Here is an 18,651-nt window from a genome sequence, read left to right as displayed (position 1 = left end):
CAATGTCGACCGCGCCCTTCCAGATCGCGGGCATCTTGCAGCGGAATTGGAGTGCAGAATAACAGGCAGCCGCGACCGCTGGCCACTAAAGAGGGATTAGCGAACAAGCGTCGGTTCGGGAGTTTATACGTTGTCGAGGAACTCCGTCGGTGTTGTCTAAATCCTTCGCCGGGATTAGACGAGTAGATTAAGACGTATCTCCGGTATGGATCGTCGGGGCGCCAGTGAACCGGAAGCCATCCTACAACCGGAATCATTGGAGCGACTCAGGCATCCTGCCGATCGATCCGTTCACGAGTATCGGAACCGACGGTTACGGGAGAACTTCCATCGCCGGGGAATTCTTCGCTTGTGTAGGCTAGATCCTTCGTCGGCGACTAGCCGAGTAGAAGCCAAAGCACCGAAGTCGAGTCGTCGGGACCCCAGTGAACCGGAAGCTATGCTCCAACCGGAATCACCGGGTCGACCTCGGCACTCATTCGAGTGTCCCTGTGGCGTAACATGAACGGTTGGCGTCGGGAGAACTTCCTTCGCCGGGGAACTCTATGTCGGTGTAGGCTAGATCTTTCGCCGGGGACTAGCCGACTAGAAACCACAGGTCCAAGTTGAGTCGTCGGGGCGCCAGTGAACCGGAAGCCACGCTCCAACCGGAATCACAGGATCGACCTCGGCACTCATTCGAGTGTCCCGTGTGGCAAAACACGAGATTCGGTGTCGCGAGAAACTCTTTCATTGGGAGGCTCTCCGTCGGCCTAGTCTAGATAATTCGACGCGTATTAGATGAGTAAATTGCGACGTAACTCTGGTATGGATCGTCGGTGCGCCAGTGGCTAAAAAGTAGGAGAGAACGACGTAGACGTCCATGACGATACATAAGTTCTGGAAGGGTGCTTTGAGCACCGATAGCCTTCCACCCCGAAGTAATACCTAACGGTAGTTCCGGGGAGGTAGGGTTGGAGATCCAAGGTGTTTTAGTGGGTTATACAGTGGTAGTCCTGTGGAGAGTCCCACACTCTGTGCGTAAATGTATTTCACCTTGTAAAAAAAACATCTGCACAAATCAAATACGAGAGCAGCACGTGTGGTTATCTGACTTCCATATGGCATGACTAGTGGCAACGAGTGAGGTACAGAAAGTTATTAAAAACTTTTTCAGTCCCTATTTACTTCGGTCGTTGAACAATAGATTGAACGTTTTGTGCCAATTGAAGGCGGTCCAGATGGCATTATACCTGAATCCAAGGTTCAACTATCGAGGTTCTAAAATATTCTAAAGGAAAAAGATAAAATTCAGCAATACATAGTCGAAACTATGTGGGAACGTGTGTGCCAACTGAGTAAAACTCCGGCTAGTACAAGTAGGAAATCGTCTGGGTCTATCGATTATTTTTGATCAGTATCCTACGCAAATGTTCGGTGAATCAGTGAATCTTGGTTGCGAGACCGGGTTTCTTCAACAAGTTAAGTCTTTGGACCTTGAGCCACGCCTAAACATAATTACAACGTGTGGGACCATTGGTTGCGCCGGAAGACTACGCACCCAGATATATATGCAGTAGCAATGGTTTACTATCCATACCATCGAACCAAGTCTCTGTTGAACGGTAATTAAATTAAACAGCGTTGTTCTTCATGGCGCTGGCAACTGTATATAATTGGAAGGGCTTAATTGACCCGGTTGACGATGGTTCTCAGGAATGTATATGATACCGTTTATGCTCAGCTGCATGTTTAATGTGACAAATATTGTCGTTTATCACTAGCTCATCGCCGGATGATATGGGAATAATTTTTGTTCATATTTTCATGAAATCAATTTCCAATGATACTGAACGTGCAGTCATGATACTTGTTATGATTCAATTAGCGATAATCGTATTTGGATGGACGATGATATATGTGTTGTCTCAATGTAAGCTCGAGTCACCATTGTGATAACGAATTTTTTAAGCCCTGCGCCGAAACATCACCTGCACCTGTCAGCTGCACTGGCGCAATGTCGAGTAACATACCGGCTGTATCGTTCGACAGTACGAATGACAGTTAATTCGAACTGGATCCCATGCGGCCACCTATTGTGCGACTGACTGAGCAGTCTGGCGACGGTCGGTTTTTGAAAGCTAAACTTCGCGACCAAAAATTTTCAACATCGTGCGACTATATCTAGCATACATGAAGGACCAATCCTCAAACATGTGCATCGAAGGAGAAACAAGTATAAAAATGTTGCTCGTCTCCGAAGGACTTCCAGTATCACCTTAACATCTCCTGCTCATCCTCACTGAAGTACATCGAAAATATGGACTTAAGAGGCGGGTAGGGTCTAACACTTTTGAACAATCATTTATTATTTTCTTCTTTTTTTCTTATAGTAAAACATTTCAAGAATATTCTGTGAAATTTTCAAGCCTATTTGAACGAAACTCTGGAAGTTATGAACCTTTATCTATGGATATCTCTCACTCTGCGAAGAAAACCCTTAGCGAACAAGCCCAAGATTTCTACTTCGATTGACTTCAAATCTTGACAAAAGAATCTTGAAATGTTTCATTATAATGAATTATGAAAGAAAAAATATGATTTTTTCAAAAAATGTTGGAGCTTACGGGCTGCCTGTAGTAATGAATTGTTTCCATTGATTTTATAGACAAAAAACTTCAAACGCGTTTTTCTCGAAAACATGTTTTGAAAGTCCGTGTCCATCGTCATTCAAAAACTACTGAACCTGAATTTTGCACACACTTCCTACAGATTAAAAACCAGACCCCAACGTTTTCCTTTTCGTTGTTTGTTATTTTTGGAGGATTTTATCGTGAAAAATCGTAGTTTTCACTTTGAGCAATCACCACAAATTAAAAGAATGGTTAAAAAAATCAAACAGAAACGCTGGAGTCTAGAAAAACTTCTCCTCTAACTATGCTGCGTTCATTTGTTCACTTCTGAATAGTCTGCGCTGAGATACAGTGGACACCGCAAATCATGATTTTAAGAAGCGTCCTCAAAAATATCTCTTCACCGACTTATTTCTCAATATTTTCCCATGAAAAAATTACAAAATGTTATTCGTATGATGCTTTTTATCATGCAAAACATTTGAATTTACTTTGTTGAACGACAATTCTGGGAAAAAAAATCGCAAAAATGTATGATTTTTTTTTCATCGTTTAGTAAGTAATTCTAGGAACTGAAACTGGCTGGGATGAAAGTGTCAGAAGCGAAGAAGTATTTGGATATTACTTTAATGTATTTCGGTAGGACCGAAATCTATCTCCTTGTCAGAAAAAATCTGGAGGTGCAGTCCTCATAGCCATTAATTCTTGCGTTACTTCTGCAGAAATTATTACTCCTAAATATAAAAAATTTGATCATGTAAGGCCCAAGCCTCAAATTCGGGTGAAGTTCATATTTTCTGCACCGTCTGGGTCTATTTAATATTTTCTGCACCGTCTGCTTCCCCTCCAAAAATTCAAACAAATCTTTTGAATTAGTCTTTCAATCTTTAGACACAATCACTTCGAATATGGAACCGGCGACTTCAGCTAACGTAATGCGGAATTCATTCCTGACATTGAAAATGAAGCCATCTGACTTCCAGTGGTAGGAGAAAATGAAACATTGCATTACTTTTTCGACAAAATCTCTAATTTTGGCCAGCATGAAGTAAACTCCGTAAAATCGACAAAATGCAGTGCGTCAAACCTGCCATTATGGAAAAATGATGCATTTCACACCGCAATTGAATATTCTTTATTTACACACAATGCATCCCTTCCCTATGACTTAGAGTATGAGAAATGAAATAAAATTGACTTTGAAGAAGTCAATCGTAGACTAAGTATAAATAATTGGCGAAATGTATTGAGTGTAGAAGGAAATGTTAACGACGAAGTAGAAGAATTTTATCAAATTGTAAGCAACATATTAGCAGAAATTTACCGGTAAAAAGAAGAAGAAAAATCATAGTAGTAAGTTACCTGTATGGTTCAATTCACAACTGAAACATCTGTAAAATAGAAATCAAAAAGCACACAAAATCTACGAACAAGAAAAAAGTGACGCTCATCTCGAAAAGTACCTAGCCATTAATACAGCACATGAAGAATATAACCGCAAAATTGAGAAACAAAGACTAAAATAAAGGAATAAAGACTTGTCTCAAGAACTTTTTTAACTACACGAAAACTAATCTAAAAAGCAACAATTTTTCTTTTCAAATGCATCTCGACAGATATGCATGAAAAAATATTACAGAAATCTGCAAACAATTTGCAAAATTTTTTCAAGAAGTATATACAGCGTATTCAGAGACCGACCGTGACCATGAATACTTTTCTTTCATACCTACATTTTCAAACTCCATCTCTGTAAACTATCTATCAGAGCATTTCGATAGTACTGCAAAACTTAGACGCTTCAAAAGGGCTTGTACCACTGATATATAAAAAAAACAATCTTGCTGAAGAACTTACACTACCACTACAACTACTTTTTGACTTGTCACTTAATAAATGAACTTTGACTAAAGCATGGAAATCTTCCATTTTTGTACCAATAATGGAAGATTTGGTTCAAAATCTAACATTCGGAACTACCGTGGAGTAACCATTATCTCTTGCATTCCAAATTTATTAGAAAAACTTGTAAACTTTCCACAAACTAATCAGTAGAAACTCTTTACACCGACTTTATTACCGCTTTCGACCGTACTGACGCACCGCACCATACAAACTACAAAAATATGGCATAACGAATCGTGTACAATTAAACCGTCTTAAAAAAGAATGGTTCCTTTGGATTCCACTATAAAAAAGGCGGGTGGGTAATGTCAGCGACATAACTGGATGTCGTGAATACGAAAACAACTGACATGTTCCTTAACACTTCCGAGTATCAATTGTATGAATTATGCAAGCATTCCCCTTTTTCAAATTTTTCGCAAAAACAAAGAAGGCTTCACTTGATCTCGATTACTGTGAATTTCACACTGCGAAAAGTGCACAAATCTAACCAAATTGTTCTTGATTTGCACTAAACTGAGGATAATTACCTTCGATTTGCGAAAAACAAATCCTAATAGTTCTTTAGAAAACTTTTAGAGCCATTAGAACGGCTAATATTGTGTAATTCTCTCCACCGTTCCTCAGAACGCGTTCTGATTGGCTGGTGTTGACATGGATCAAATGAGATAGGTTTTTCAATAGTGTACTATTGAAATACTTCAATGCTTTTGCTATACACGTTTAAGTTGAAAAATTTCGATTCTATTGGTAGTTAGATTATATAAATCCTTTCACAGATCACTGAGCTATGAGCTTTCAAAATACGAGAAAGGCAAACGTGCCTCATGAATTATCATCTTTGATACTCGTTTATACCAAACATTTCAGAAAAGTTGAATTTTGAACTATTTGAGATTGTGCCACACAACTGAAAATTTTATCATAAAATTGTGATCATATTTCCGATGGCATGTAGCAAAAATTATGTTGATTCGTTAGATACAACAAGAGATATTCACGATCAAAAACTTATCACTCTCTCAGAGGGTAAATTTTGAAAAGGCACCCCATAGTAAAGTAAGTCGTATTCACGACAAAAAAAACTATTGCGTTATGATACTAACGTAATAGTGAACGACCAGATACCGGTATTTCGAAACGCTTTTTGCATTCCTCATCAATGTCTTTATAAGTCTGATGAAGAAAATTTGCTGTGCTGTGTCTTTTGTAGTAATGTAGGTAGATCAAATTTAGATAGTACCTGTTTATGTGCTCCTATGTTTATTTTTTTGTGTGTAATCTCCCCTTTTCACAAATTAATGACCCCAGAACGATTGTAGCTGAAGTCATTAAAAACGTTCCAATAAAAGAACAAAATTTGCAACAGAAAGTATTAATAAAAGGTTTGCCGGAAAAGCTATTATTTTATATAAAGGCTGATAAGGGAAATAAAGTGGATAATATGGACAAAAAAGATTATAATAATCAAATAATCCGTAAAATAATAACGCCCCTTATATAAAACAAAGAACCGACCGTCTTCCAGATATTTTTACACGAGTTGAAAAAAACTCTGAAAGATTGCAATCCCAACTTCGACATGAACCTTAACCACCTCGAGGCATCCAACCCTACATGACCCAAAATTAAAGGGTTACCAAAAGTTTGAGTTGGGGCTCCCACCCAAAAAATCTACAAATGACTAGTAAAAGAATTCAAAACTAAACTACTATTAAACTACTAACTACGTCGATGTTTTTTGGAAATTATTAACAACCTTCATAAAAACATTAAATTCATTTGTGAAACAGGAAAAGAGAATTGTTTACCTTTCTTAGATATTCTTATAGTAAGGGAAGCAAAAAACCAATCTTAATCATACCAAATATTTCAAACCATTCCCACCAGCATAAAATGGCGGCTTTTCATCATATGATTCAAAGAAAGCTCAAATTGTCCTTCAGATAGGATGCTGCAATTAAAGAGAAAAAATTCATCTTCGATATTGGAAAGCTCAATTATTATTGAAAAAAACAATTACTTACGACATTGACCAAACCAATAGAAAATTTGAAGAGAATTTCAGTAGATTTCAACCTAAATCCAAATTTCAAGACGGTTAAGTTTCATTCCACTAACCGCTCAAAATCCAAATTTTTGTGCACAATTAGCACAGACTAACGACAGGCCACTCAAATTAGATTGTTCAATCATTTTAACGGTGATTTCGAATATTCCTTTATTTGGGCCAGTACTCACATGTGTCATGATGGGCCCACTTTACCCTATCAAAAACATCCTGTCTGTCATCTAGACTGTGTTTATCTTTGCCTTTCTCATATAGAAAGGTTATGCAATCACTGTGAAAACCAACTTTTGAACCGAGGTCCGGAGGGCCGAGTGTCATATACCATTCGACTCAGTTCGTCGAGTACGCAAATTGTCTGTGTGTGTGTATGTGTGTGTGTGTGTGTATGTAACGTTTTTACCTTTTTTTTATAGATATAAAAAATAGGTATAGAATTCGCTCAAACTTTAGAAAAATTTTCCGAGGCCCGGAGGGTCGAATGTTATATACCAATCGATTCATCTCGACGAACTGAGCAAATGTCCGTGTGTGTGTATGTGTGTGTGTCTGTATGTGTGTTGTCAACTAAGAGGTCGAGATCTCAGAGATGGCTGGACCGATTTTGATCAAAGTAGTCGCAAATGAAAGGTCTCCCCGTCACCCTTAACGTTATTGAATGATTTTGAGATCGGATGCTTACTTTTTGAGTTCTACGAAGTTTTATGTCAAAATTTTCAGTTTTTTACAGTATCTGTCACAATTGACCTTGAAAACATAATATATTTTCAGAAGGAGATTCCGCACGGTAATACCTATCCAACAAGCTATAGATTGTTAAAATCCGTCCATTTTTAACGGAGATATCGAAATTTTTGTGTTAGCGACTTTTTCCCCTATTCCAGCAGTAGAAGTTTTGAGCGCTGTCTGGCAAAGAAATGCTTGGGAGCAACATAAAACACGATTTATTTATACTGTCACATACATTTGATTCTACGTACCCAAAAGACTGTGTACAGCATGATATTTTGCAACGGACCGATTTTAGCACGGTTCGTTTTTGGCAACATAATCGTTCGAATATGCCATAACATATGTAAACAAGAAGATGGCAGAATTTTCGAGTTGAAAGCAATTCCATAATTATATTGATTTAAACTACTTACAGCAATAAATGCTGGAAGAACATAACACCCATATACCATTCGAATCAGTTCGTCGAGATCAGCAAATGCGTGTGGTGTGTGACAAATAATTTCACTCAATTTTTCCGGAGATGACTCAACCGTTTTCTACAAACTCAGATTTATATGAAAAGTCATATGCTCCCAAACAAGGTTCCTGAATTACATTTGGTTCCGACCTCTGGTTCCGGAGCTACAGGAGGACGTATGGAACGAAATTAAAATTGTGTAACTCATTTTTCTCGTAAATGGCTGAACCGTTTTAAGATTCAAATTAAGTCTAAGAATTATCTAAGATTCAAATGAAAAGTCTTTAGATTCTATAAGACATCTTGCTTTTCAGTCAGATCAAACTTCCGGTCTCGGGGATACAGGGTGATTTGTATGAAAATGTCTATTTCACATGAATTAATCAGGTTTTTGGGGTAGCAGATTTGGATAGTCGATTACCAAATAAACTTATTTCATTTTTGGTTGTATTTAGTTTTCGTTTCGGAAGGCACCCAAAAATTTAATTTGCACTATGATTCCTTAAAGATGTCTACATTGATTTTCAAACATTTTTAAATAAATGTTAACTATACATCTACTCGGATGAATTTGTCTGACTTCGGCTACACCGAATTTCGAATTCCGGTTCCAGTATCGAATCGTTTCTTAAAGCTCAATCGTTTTCTCAAAAAAAGCCAAATCGAATTTCAAACAAAAAAATTCAAATTAAAATAAATCCAATTTTATCCAATTCTGACTTCCGATTCTTTAATGATGAATTTTTAAAATTCTAAGCGATATAGAATATGACAATCCCGAAAAGCTTTAAAATTGGACTCAAAAATATTGCAATTTATTCGTCATATGGTCATACGAATCGGTTTGGATTATGCTGGTTCCTGAATACCGGCCCTGGAAGTACCTTAAATTACCGTAAACTCTAAAGTGTTCGATTGTTACACTTTTAGATTCAAATTCGATCCGATTTGCAGTTTCGACATTACAGAGTAATGAGTGATTAAAATCGCAAATTGGCACTTAAAACGACGGACATTAGAATAATGTCATGAAAACTGAAACACCGAAGAATATTCATGCAAAAAATACATTGATAAAAAAAGGTATCATCTCACTGCTAGGTGGATTAAGCTCGTTTTTTGCACTAACTTTTCTCGGAGATGGCTGTACCGATTTTCATTTTTTTTATTTGGATCCGACTTCCGGTTCGGGAGTTTTGGGGTAAAATGTGCAAAAAAAGAAAATATGTGTTCTAACTTGAAAGGTCCTGTGGTCCCATACGTAATTTCTGAATTTCATGCGGATCCGACTTCTGGATCCGGAAATATAGGGTAAAGTGGGTTAAAAATTGTACACCATCACTGAAAATGGGGAAAAACCTTAAAAAAATTTCTAAATCGACCTCAAATCTTTTCCAATTGATAGTTTTTATCAGTAGACAGTCAAACAAACTGATTTCGGTTATTCTTTTAAGAATCGCAGAAAATTATTTTGAAGAATACCACAGTATTACATATGATATGATATGAGAAATCGTTACACCACTAGGTGGATTAAACAGGTTTTTTCATTTACCAACAGAGTTGCCATTCATATAGAATTACCTGTAATGTATTGATTTGTATACGTCCATGCGAATTTCATGCAGGATACAGATTTAATACATATTGCCAAAACTATATACAGAATTGTGTCTACTTCTCATCCTCCAACGCAATACAAAATCGAACCCATTTTGTTACAATATTTACTTGCTTGTGGTCTGCCGTCACTTAATTTAGGGTGAAAACTACCAACACAATAAAAAATAGTCTAGATTTTTTTAAATTCAATATTACAATATAATTTTTAGACACACTGCTTAAGCTCTAAGATGCCAAGGTTATTTTCTAATCTTAATTAACGACTAACTTAAAACTAGAATAGTATCATTAAAATATGTGATCTTAACTTCTCGAAAATCCAGCTGGCGATCGGCAGTGGTCGATGAATTGAATATTGCACAAGTCTTCCAGTTGGCGTTGGTAAATATTTAGCGCTGGCCGCATCCTTCGGTCCGTGTGGGTCCGCGGGAAACATCCCCAGGCTACGAAAGCCCGGCGGGTGGCCCGCATGCTGGGTTTTCGACTGGAGCGGTCTTCCGTGGGCGGTGATGGTGATGTTACGGAAGAGAATTAAAAAGAAAGTAAATATTGTGGGAACGGAGTAAAAAGGGAATGTGGGAACAAAATGTCTGAAAACGACAGAGATCTAATTAGTTGCCATCGAGATGGTGAAGAGACAGGGGAGGGGGAACGAAAAAGTTAGTGACAAAAAAAGATCTTGTTAGTTCCAATGAAGATGGTGGACAGGACGAGGGGTCGATAGAATCGAGCGGATGTTAGTGTAGAACCTGTAGGTGGAGATTATACTTTCTGAGCGAGGAACACATTACACTTGTATATCAATGTGTTTAAGGTACTGGTATATGAGAAGCATATATAAACTATCCCGACTCGCCAACACATCCCGAACCGGAATCTCAGGCGGTCTACCTCGGGCCCTAAGAGATTCCAGTAGCTTCGACCTGGCGTCACGATACTCTACGCACGACCACACGACATTCTCGATGTCCTGATAACCGTCGCCACAGGTGCAGAGACCGCTCTCCGCAAGCCAACACGCCGGAGATGTGCGTTGAAAGTGTAGTGATTTGACATGAGCCGCGACATAACACGAATGAAATCACGACTCACGTTCATCCCCCTGAACCAAGGTTTCGTCGATACCTTAGGGATAATGGAATGTAGCCATCGTCCCAGTTCGCCTTTGCTCCATGAAGTTTGCCAACTTTCGAGAGTTTTCTGACGAGAGATACTGAAAAATTCATTGAAGCAGATTGGTCTTTCATAAATATCACCTTCTAATGCGCCCACCTTAGCCAACGAGTCTGCCCGGAATGGAACAATGCGATGGGATCCAGACTAACGATATTGAATAAGACCGTTCAGATAAAGTTCGCAAGTGTTCCTGAATTTTCCCCAGGAAATAGGGGGGATACTTTTCTGGCTTCATTGCCCGGAGAGCTTCTATTGAGCTTAGACTGTCCATGACAATGAAGTAATGGACTATGGGCAAGGTTTCGATGATCTCGAGGGTGTACTGAATAGCACCTAATTCTGCGACGTAAACTGAAGCCGGATCACTGAGTTTGTAAGAAGCGGTGATGTTTTGATTGAAGATGCCGAAGCCTGTGGACCTGTTGATGTTTGATCCGTCAGTGTTAAACACCTTTTTACATTTGACTGTTCTAAATTTATTATAAAAAATATTTGGGGCCACTTGAGGGCGCACGTGATCCGGAATTCCACGAATCTCTTCTCTCATGGAAGTGTCGAAAAACGCAGTAGAATCAGAAGTATCCAAGAAATGAGCACGGTTGGAAACAAACGAAGAAAGATTAATGTTCTGAGCCATGTAATCAAAATACAAGGACATAAAACGGGTCTGAGAATTGAGCTCGACAAGCCTTTCGAAGTTTTCAATCACCATCGGATTCAAGATATCGCATCGGATTAGCAATCGATATGCGAGATACCAGAATTTATTTTTCAACGGTAAGACGCCCGCGAGCACTTCGAGACTCATCGTGTGAGTCGATTGCATGCAACCTAGGGCAATACGCAAACAACGATACTGAATTCTTTCCAGTTTATTGAAATGGGTGTTCGCGGCGGATCGGAAGCAGAAGCATCCATATTCCATTACGGACAATATCGTTGTTTGGTACAACCTGATCAGGTCTCCTGGGTGAGAGCCCCACCAAGTTCCGGTTATTGTACGAAGAAAGTTGATTCTCTGTTGGCATTTTTGTTTCAGATACCTAATGTGACATCCCCAGGTGCCTTTGAAGTCGAACCAGACCCCGAGATATTTAAATGTGTAGACCTGAGCTATGGTTTCACCCCTAGTTGAAGCTGTAGTTGTGCTGGTTCTCGCTTCCATGAAAATACAAGCAGCTCAGTTTTCTCCGTAGAGAACTCGATACCCATTTGAAGAGCCCATGTCGACAAGTTGTCGAGGGTATCTTGCAATGGTCCTTGGAGGTCGGCAGCTTTGGATCCTATAATAGACACAACACTGTCGCCGGCAAGTTGTCTTAGCGTGCAAGATGTGTTGATACATTCATCAATGTTGTTTACGTAAAAGTTGTATAAAAAAGGGGCTTAAGCATGAGCCCTGAGGAAGACCCATGTAACTGAATCGTATTGTCAACAAATCACCATGCGTGAAAAACATGTAATTCTCGGACAAGAGAGAATACAAAAAGTTATTCAGAATTGGTGAAAGACCATGCTGGTGCAACTTCTCAGATAGGATGTTTATGGAAACTGAGTCAAAAGACCCCTTAATGTCTAAGAAAACTGATGCCATTTGTTCTTTACGAGTAAATGCCATTTGAATTTTGGTTGAGAGCAACGCAAGACAATCGTTCGTTCCTTTGCCCCTGCGGAAGCCAAATTGTGTATCTGAAAGTAAGCCATTAGTCTCAACCAAATTGTCTAGACGAAACAGAATCATTTTTTCAAACAATTTCCGGATACAGGAAAGCATAGCAATCGGCCGATACGAATTGTGATCGGAGGCTGGTTTCCCTCGTTTTTGAATGGCCATAACTCTTACTTGTCTCCAGTCATGTGGGACAATATTATCCTCAAGAAGCCTGTTGAATAAATTCAATAAGCGCCTTTTGGCAGAGTAAGGCAAATTTTTCAACAAGTTGAATTTGATTTTGTCTAACCCCGGAACTTTATTGTTACACGATCAAAGCTCAAGTGAGAACTCTACCATCGAAAAACGTGTTTCGTTTGAAGAGGCGATGCGCATGTTCGTCTGTTTCGGAACAGAGTCAGGACATACTTTTTCAGCGAAATCGAATATCCAGCGGCTAGAATATTCCTCGCTTTCGTTCGTGGTGTTTTTATTTCGCATTTGTCGGGCTGTGTTCCAAAGAGTGCTCATTAATGTTTCTCTCGATAATCCGTCTACGAATCGACGCCAATAACCGCTTTTCTTCGCTTTAATCAAGCTTTTCAGTTTAGCGTCTAATGCCGCATAGTTTTTATAATTATCAGGTGTTCCGTTTTTCCTAAACTCGATAAATGATGAAGCTCTTTCCGCGTTTAATTCTGAGCACTCTTTGTCCCACCACGGATTGGGAGGACGGATGTTAGTTTTCGCGCCGGGTACTCGTTTCGTCTGAGCTTGAGTCGCGGTGTCGAGAATCAAGCCAGCCAAAAACGTGTACTCTTCCTCCGGAGGAAGTTCTTGTGTTGTTTCTAGTTTCTTAGATATCGAATTTGCGTAGCATTTATAATCAATATTTCGTATTAGGTCATACGAAACATTAATTGTCTCCGATGGTCCTAACCCGCTGGTGATTGAAATCACGATAGGTAGATGAGCGCTACCGCGGAGATCAAAGATCACCTTTCATTTGTAATCCAACCATAGCAATGTCGAGCAAAGGGATAAATCCAGCGCAGTTGGTCTTGCTGGTGGTGCAGGAATCCGTGTTATTTCTCCCGTAATCAAGATTGTCATATTGAAGTTGTCGCAAATGTCATGGATCATAGTTGATCTGTTATCGTCGAGAAGACAGCCCCATCCCGTACCGTGTGAGTTAAAGTCTCCTAGAACCAACGTCGGCGCAGGAAGGAGCTCAATGATTTTACTGAGCCGCTGATACCCAACCAAGGCTCTTGGGGGAATGTACATGGAAGCAATGCAAAGGTCCTTGCCTTTGATTGTAACATAACATGCGACAACTTCAATACCTGGTATCGAGGGGAGGTTGATGCGATAGAAAGAATAGCACTTTTTGATCCCCAAAAGTACTCCTCCATAGGGATCATCTCGCTCCAGACTAATAATGTTATAATCGTGGAAGTTTCGCACAATGCAAATGCGTCACATGTCAGATTATTTAGTAGAAATTTGAAAGGATCTATTTTTGGGATGATATTTCTACAATTCCACTGTATAACAGTGATTGTATCCGTGTCCTCGGTGAATGACTTAGCCATCGAAGGATACGATCGCTGAAAGAAGGGGCCATTTTGCAGTCAACTGCTTCAAGAATGTTTTAACTGTAGGAATAAAAGCCATTATCAAGCCTTCAAGAGATTCAGAAATATTGAAAGTAGAGATGATCCAGTCCACAATATCAGAGAATTTAACAAACCCAGTATTTGGTAAATTTTCTGACTGATCTTTAAGGACTTTCGGGGGTTTTGAAGTCCCAGGAAGTGATGCAAATTCTTGCTCGGAATTTAATTTTCCAAGGCCTGGAGCTTGTTTCTCCGGTTTTTTGTCATCACTTCCAGTTGTTTTAATTTTTGCGACCCACCAGAAGATACCTTCGAACCCTTACTAGGGAGCTTACTAGAAGATTTATTTTTTCTCTTTCTGAAGCTATGAGGGACCGCCGAAGATGTACCTTCAAGGGGATCATCAGCATCGCTCTCGTCAGCTGACAAACAAGCGAAAACATTCTCTGGAGGCGTAGCACTCTTCAACATTTCAGCAAAGGAATGCTTCGAATGTTGCTTAAGTGAACGCCTCATCTTGTCTTTGCGCAGTTTGTACGCGGGACATGCCGAGAGGTCATGCGGTCCCTCTTTGCAGTAGAGACACTTTTCAATGTCTCCACTGCAGGAGTTATCCGCATGACTTCCTCCACATTTGATACAACGGGATTTATTGCAACAATGGGATGCTGTATGTCCCATTTGTTTGCAATTAGTGCAGTTCATGACCCGCGGCACAAAAAGGCGAACAGGTAAACGAACTCGGTCCAGGAAGACGTAATCAGCCAAAGCCGAGCCAGCTAAAGTCACTCGAATCGACTCTGATGGGATATAGGACTTAGTCTCATCCTCAGCGGTCGATACTGAACGCAATTGCTTGCAGTCCAGTATCTTAACGTTCTTGAGTAGGGGATTTTTAAATCCGCCTGCCCCACGCTTAAGAACGTCCTCGGATCGGTGATCACGCCGTCTATCTTGACTTCGCGAGCTGGTACGTATACGATCTCATTAGCCTGTTTTGCACTGGCTAACAAGACCCTAAGCTTGTCTGGGCGTACTTTTTCAATTTTTTGTACTGTAGAATATCGCGAGGTCAGGTCCTTTGATAGTCTAAGGAGGTTTAATTTTTTTTCATTGGCTTTGGCCCGGATGTAAACTGCAAACGGCCCAGCCGGGAGTGCAAGTCCATCGGGATAGCTTCTAATGCGAGATTATCTATCACTATCACTCGACCGCACTGATTCAGACAATATAATACGGAATGACCGGAATAAACAATTCATCGCACTATTGGAGAAACACGAATTTGCATCCGATCGGCCCGATAGCTACAAAGGAACTGAAATAGTATAGATGAACAACGTTGAGTCAAATAAATGGTTACCTTCCAACATCGCGAAAAAGTTAAATATATTATCAACGTAATCCAATAATTTATTGTGACGATTCATTTTCAAATATTTTAATGAAATCAAGCATCCCTGCAAGCAGCTGATCGGTGTTGACAAACGAGGGGAAACCAACTAGTAAATAAACTTTTACATAACACAAGGGGTGTACTGATAGTAAATAGTTCGCGCAGTATAATATAGGTGGAACTAGTGCATCACGAAAAATTATTTTTATAAGAATTTACTCATACCGTCATGTCTGTTAGTGCTGCAAAAGTCTACTCCAACTCAATGTAAAAAATATAATTCTATAATTTTCAGTAGGAAAAACGAAACCCATTCTGTTGACATATTTTTAAGAAATCAAATGGTAGAAAAAGGTAAAATTGTACGAGATTTAGGTGTAATCTTGGACTCCTAACTCACATTTGTGGAACATTACAATACAATAATCAATGAAGCAAACAGTATGCTGGGCTTTATCAAACGCTTCAGTCATAATTCTCAAGACCCATATGTACTATAAAATTGCTATATAGTACATATGTCAGACATATTTTGGAATATTGCAGCCTAGTATGGAATCCATATAATATTATTCACGAAGAACGCATTGAATCAATACAAAAACAATTTTCTTTATATGCACTTCGTAAATTAAATTGGACAGTATTTCCTCTACCATCATATGAAGTACGCATTCAATCAGCTCCACTGTTATCGCAATTAAATTTTTATATACCTAGCCATCAATTACGTTCCAGGAAATTTCTTTTAGAAAGACATACTAGAACAAATTATGAAAAATACAGTCCAATCAATCGAATAATGCACCATTACAATCACCACGGCGAACATATTGACCTTACTATGTCAAGAAAGCAAATAAAATCTCACCTTTGTCGTACAAGTAATGCGTAGTATATAAGTGAACATTGTAAACCATTTATATGTAGTCTACATTTACTTGACGAAATAAATAAATCATTTTTTTCGGCTTGAAACTCAAAAATATTATCTATATATTTATGAATTTCAAAAACAACTATCACTTAAACGGCGATGACAATTCGTTAGGAACTGTACACACTCACTTTAAACGCATTATCATCTATGTGTTTTGACCAGCCTCAGCCGGTACAGCCACCTATCGGAAAACGGCGCAAGCAAAGATGTACACCTGATAATATTGGAGAAATTTTTAATACAAATGTTAAAAATTCTAGAGAAAAAAATTATTCCTGAATATTAATTATGTTGTTCTCTATGGCCACGAGACCTGGACTATGTTGGCAGAGGGCCAACGCGCCCTCAGTGTTTTCGAAAGAAAGGTACTGAGGACCATCTAAGGCAGAGTGCAGATGGAAGACGGAACGTTTAGACGGTGTATGAATCATGAATTGCAACAGCTGCTAGCGGAACCACCCATCGTACGGACAGCTAAAATCGGACGTCTACGATGGGCTGAGGATGTCGGAATACAACCAAGTGAAAAAGGTTCTTGAATCAAATCCGACTGGTACAAGAAGGGGAGCGCAGCGAGCAAGGTGGATCGATCAAGTGGAGGGTGATCTCAGAAGCATCCGTGCCCGGAGTGGCTGGCGACGAGCAGCCATGGACCTAGTTATGTGGAGACGTATGCTTGATACATCACAGGACACCCCAGGATTAAAGCTGTTAGCTAAGGTAATTAAGTAGTGGGGAAGTAATATACGTGCCAGCCGTTGCCATCCAGGGTGTGGTTGTTATCTAATAGTGCCAATATGTTGTATCTGTTTTTGCTATCACGGTTCGAGCTGTCAAATTTTGTCTACTGATTCATGGGTTACTATGATTGATGCTGCATGGATAGTTTTGTCAGTGAAGATATACTCATGAAAACCCGGTGATTTTTTATCGTTCAGCTAATGCTTATAGCTTTATCACTAAACTCATAAAGGATATAGAAACGCAACAAAAGATTACAATACTCAAAAGGGAATTTACCTGAAAAATGGTCACAGGGAATTAAGATTTTTTTCCTGCACTTGCAGAATGGCTCGCTGGTAAACCTAATGCTACAGATGCACTTTCAAGAAAATACAAATAGTACCACTTCACTTTAAAAACTTGTTTTACAATTAACTCTTATATTCTTCTGCATACTTTCTGTTACATAAAACAACCACTACCTAACTAACATAAATGACGTTCATTTGCCATTGAAAATTTTCAATATGAAACGTTTCTGGTGAAATGGTTCGTGGATGGTGGATTTTTGTTCTGCGTTTTGATGTCTTCGTTCTTCGCTAAGTGACAGTATTTGAACACAACAATTTCGTTTACCTGAGTGGTTATGACAAAATCAACAGATATATTAATTAAATCAACAACATTTTAGTTGAAACAACCAGAGCGTGAAACAACAATTGCAATATTGTAATTTTGTGATATGCGGGTTTTCCGTGTATTTAAAACAATAATGTATTAGGTGCACCAAATGTTAACCAATTAAATTCAGAAAAAAACTAACATTTTAGCTGTTTTGCGAGGAGTTTCAGGAATTTTCCATAGGATCATAAGACCCTTCATCTGAATCTAAGATTGAGAAAATCGGTTGAGAAGTCGCAGAGAAAAGTGAGTGTGAGTTCCATATTTCCAGTTTATGTGGTCATCTATTCACAATATCTGTGAGCTTGAGGAATTTATGTACTATTTTTGAGAAATTAGCTCTTCTTCAAATATTCTTCTATAAATGCGGCTATTTAATTTTCAGTTCTTTCAACTTATCAATCTATCACTGTATTTCCGGAACCGAAAGTTAGATGATAGTCCATATGAAATATAAAATAAATTCTGCAACAATGGTATCATTTATTTCAGCCTAAGTTTGTGAGAATCAGTTCAGTCATCTCGGAGAACAGTGAGTGCATATTTTTATCATTTACACACACAGATCTCGACTAACTGATTCGTATGGTTTATGAAACTCGGTTCAAAAGTCGGTTTTCACAGTGATTGGCTTTCTTTATGCGAATTTCTGTAAATTGCATTTCTTTATGAGAATTTCTGGATTGGTGAGCGTCTCAGTACGGTTGGTAGAGAACGAAATAGAAATTAATAATTGATTTAACAATTATTTATAGAAATTTGATCGGAGTTTACTTAGACAATTCGTTCGCCAGCGATGCAATATTATCACTCTTGTAATCTAGGCGAGTTCTAAACGATTCTATTGTATACATTGGGCGATTTATTAAAACTTGCAAACACTGGTTAAATTACCGAAGGTCAATCTGCTGTTATTTTATAACAACCAACCGCATTCGCAGGTGAATCTACGCAGGCAACATCTACTCAGCTTTCGGGAAAGGTACTAACGGGAGATCTGGACAGCTCACTGGCCTCGCTAGCGGAGAGTTTATCCATTAACAAAGGAACTTCAGCACAAATCAA

At 39.0% G+C, this 18,651-nt stretch overlaps 1 protein-coding gene across 1 annotated transcript in view; it reads left to right on the top strand.

Annotated features, from left to right (window-relative positions):
* Positions 1–18,651, top strand: part of LOC131439201 (uncharacterized) — a 600,687-nt gene that overhangs the window by 471,907 nt on the left and 110,129 nt on the right. The window contains exon 5 of the mRNA XM_058609943.1: positions 18,528–18,651. Within this exon, the coding sequence (XP_058465926.1) occupies positions 18,528–18,651 (124 nt within the window). The remainder of the gene's footprint in view (positions 1–18,527) is intronic.

Source organism: Malaya genurostris, chromosome 3 (genome assembly GCF_030247185.1).
Source record: "Malaya genurostris strain Urasoe2022 chromosome 3, Malgen_1.1, whole genome shotgun sequence".
Taxonomy (NCBI): Eukaryota; Metazoa; Arthropoda; class Insecta; order Diptera; family Culicidae; genus Malaya; species Malaya genurostris.
Note: the sequence above shows the minus strand (reverse complement) of the source record. Positions and strands in the feature narration are given on the sequence as shown.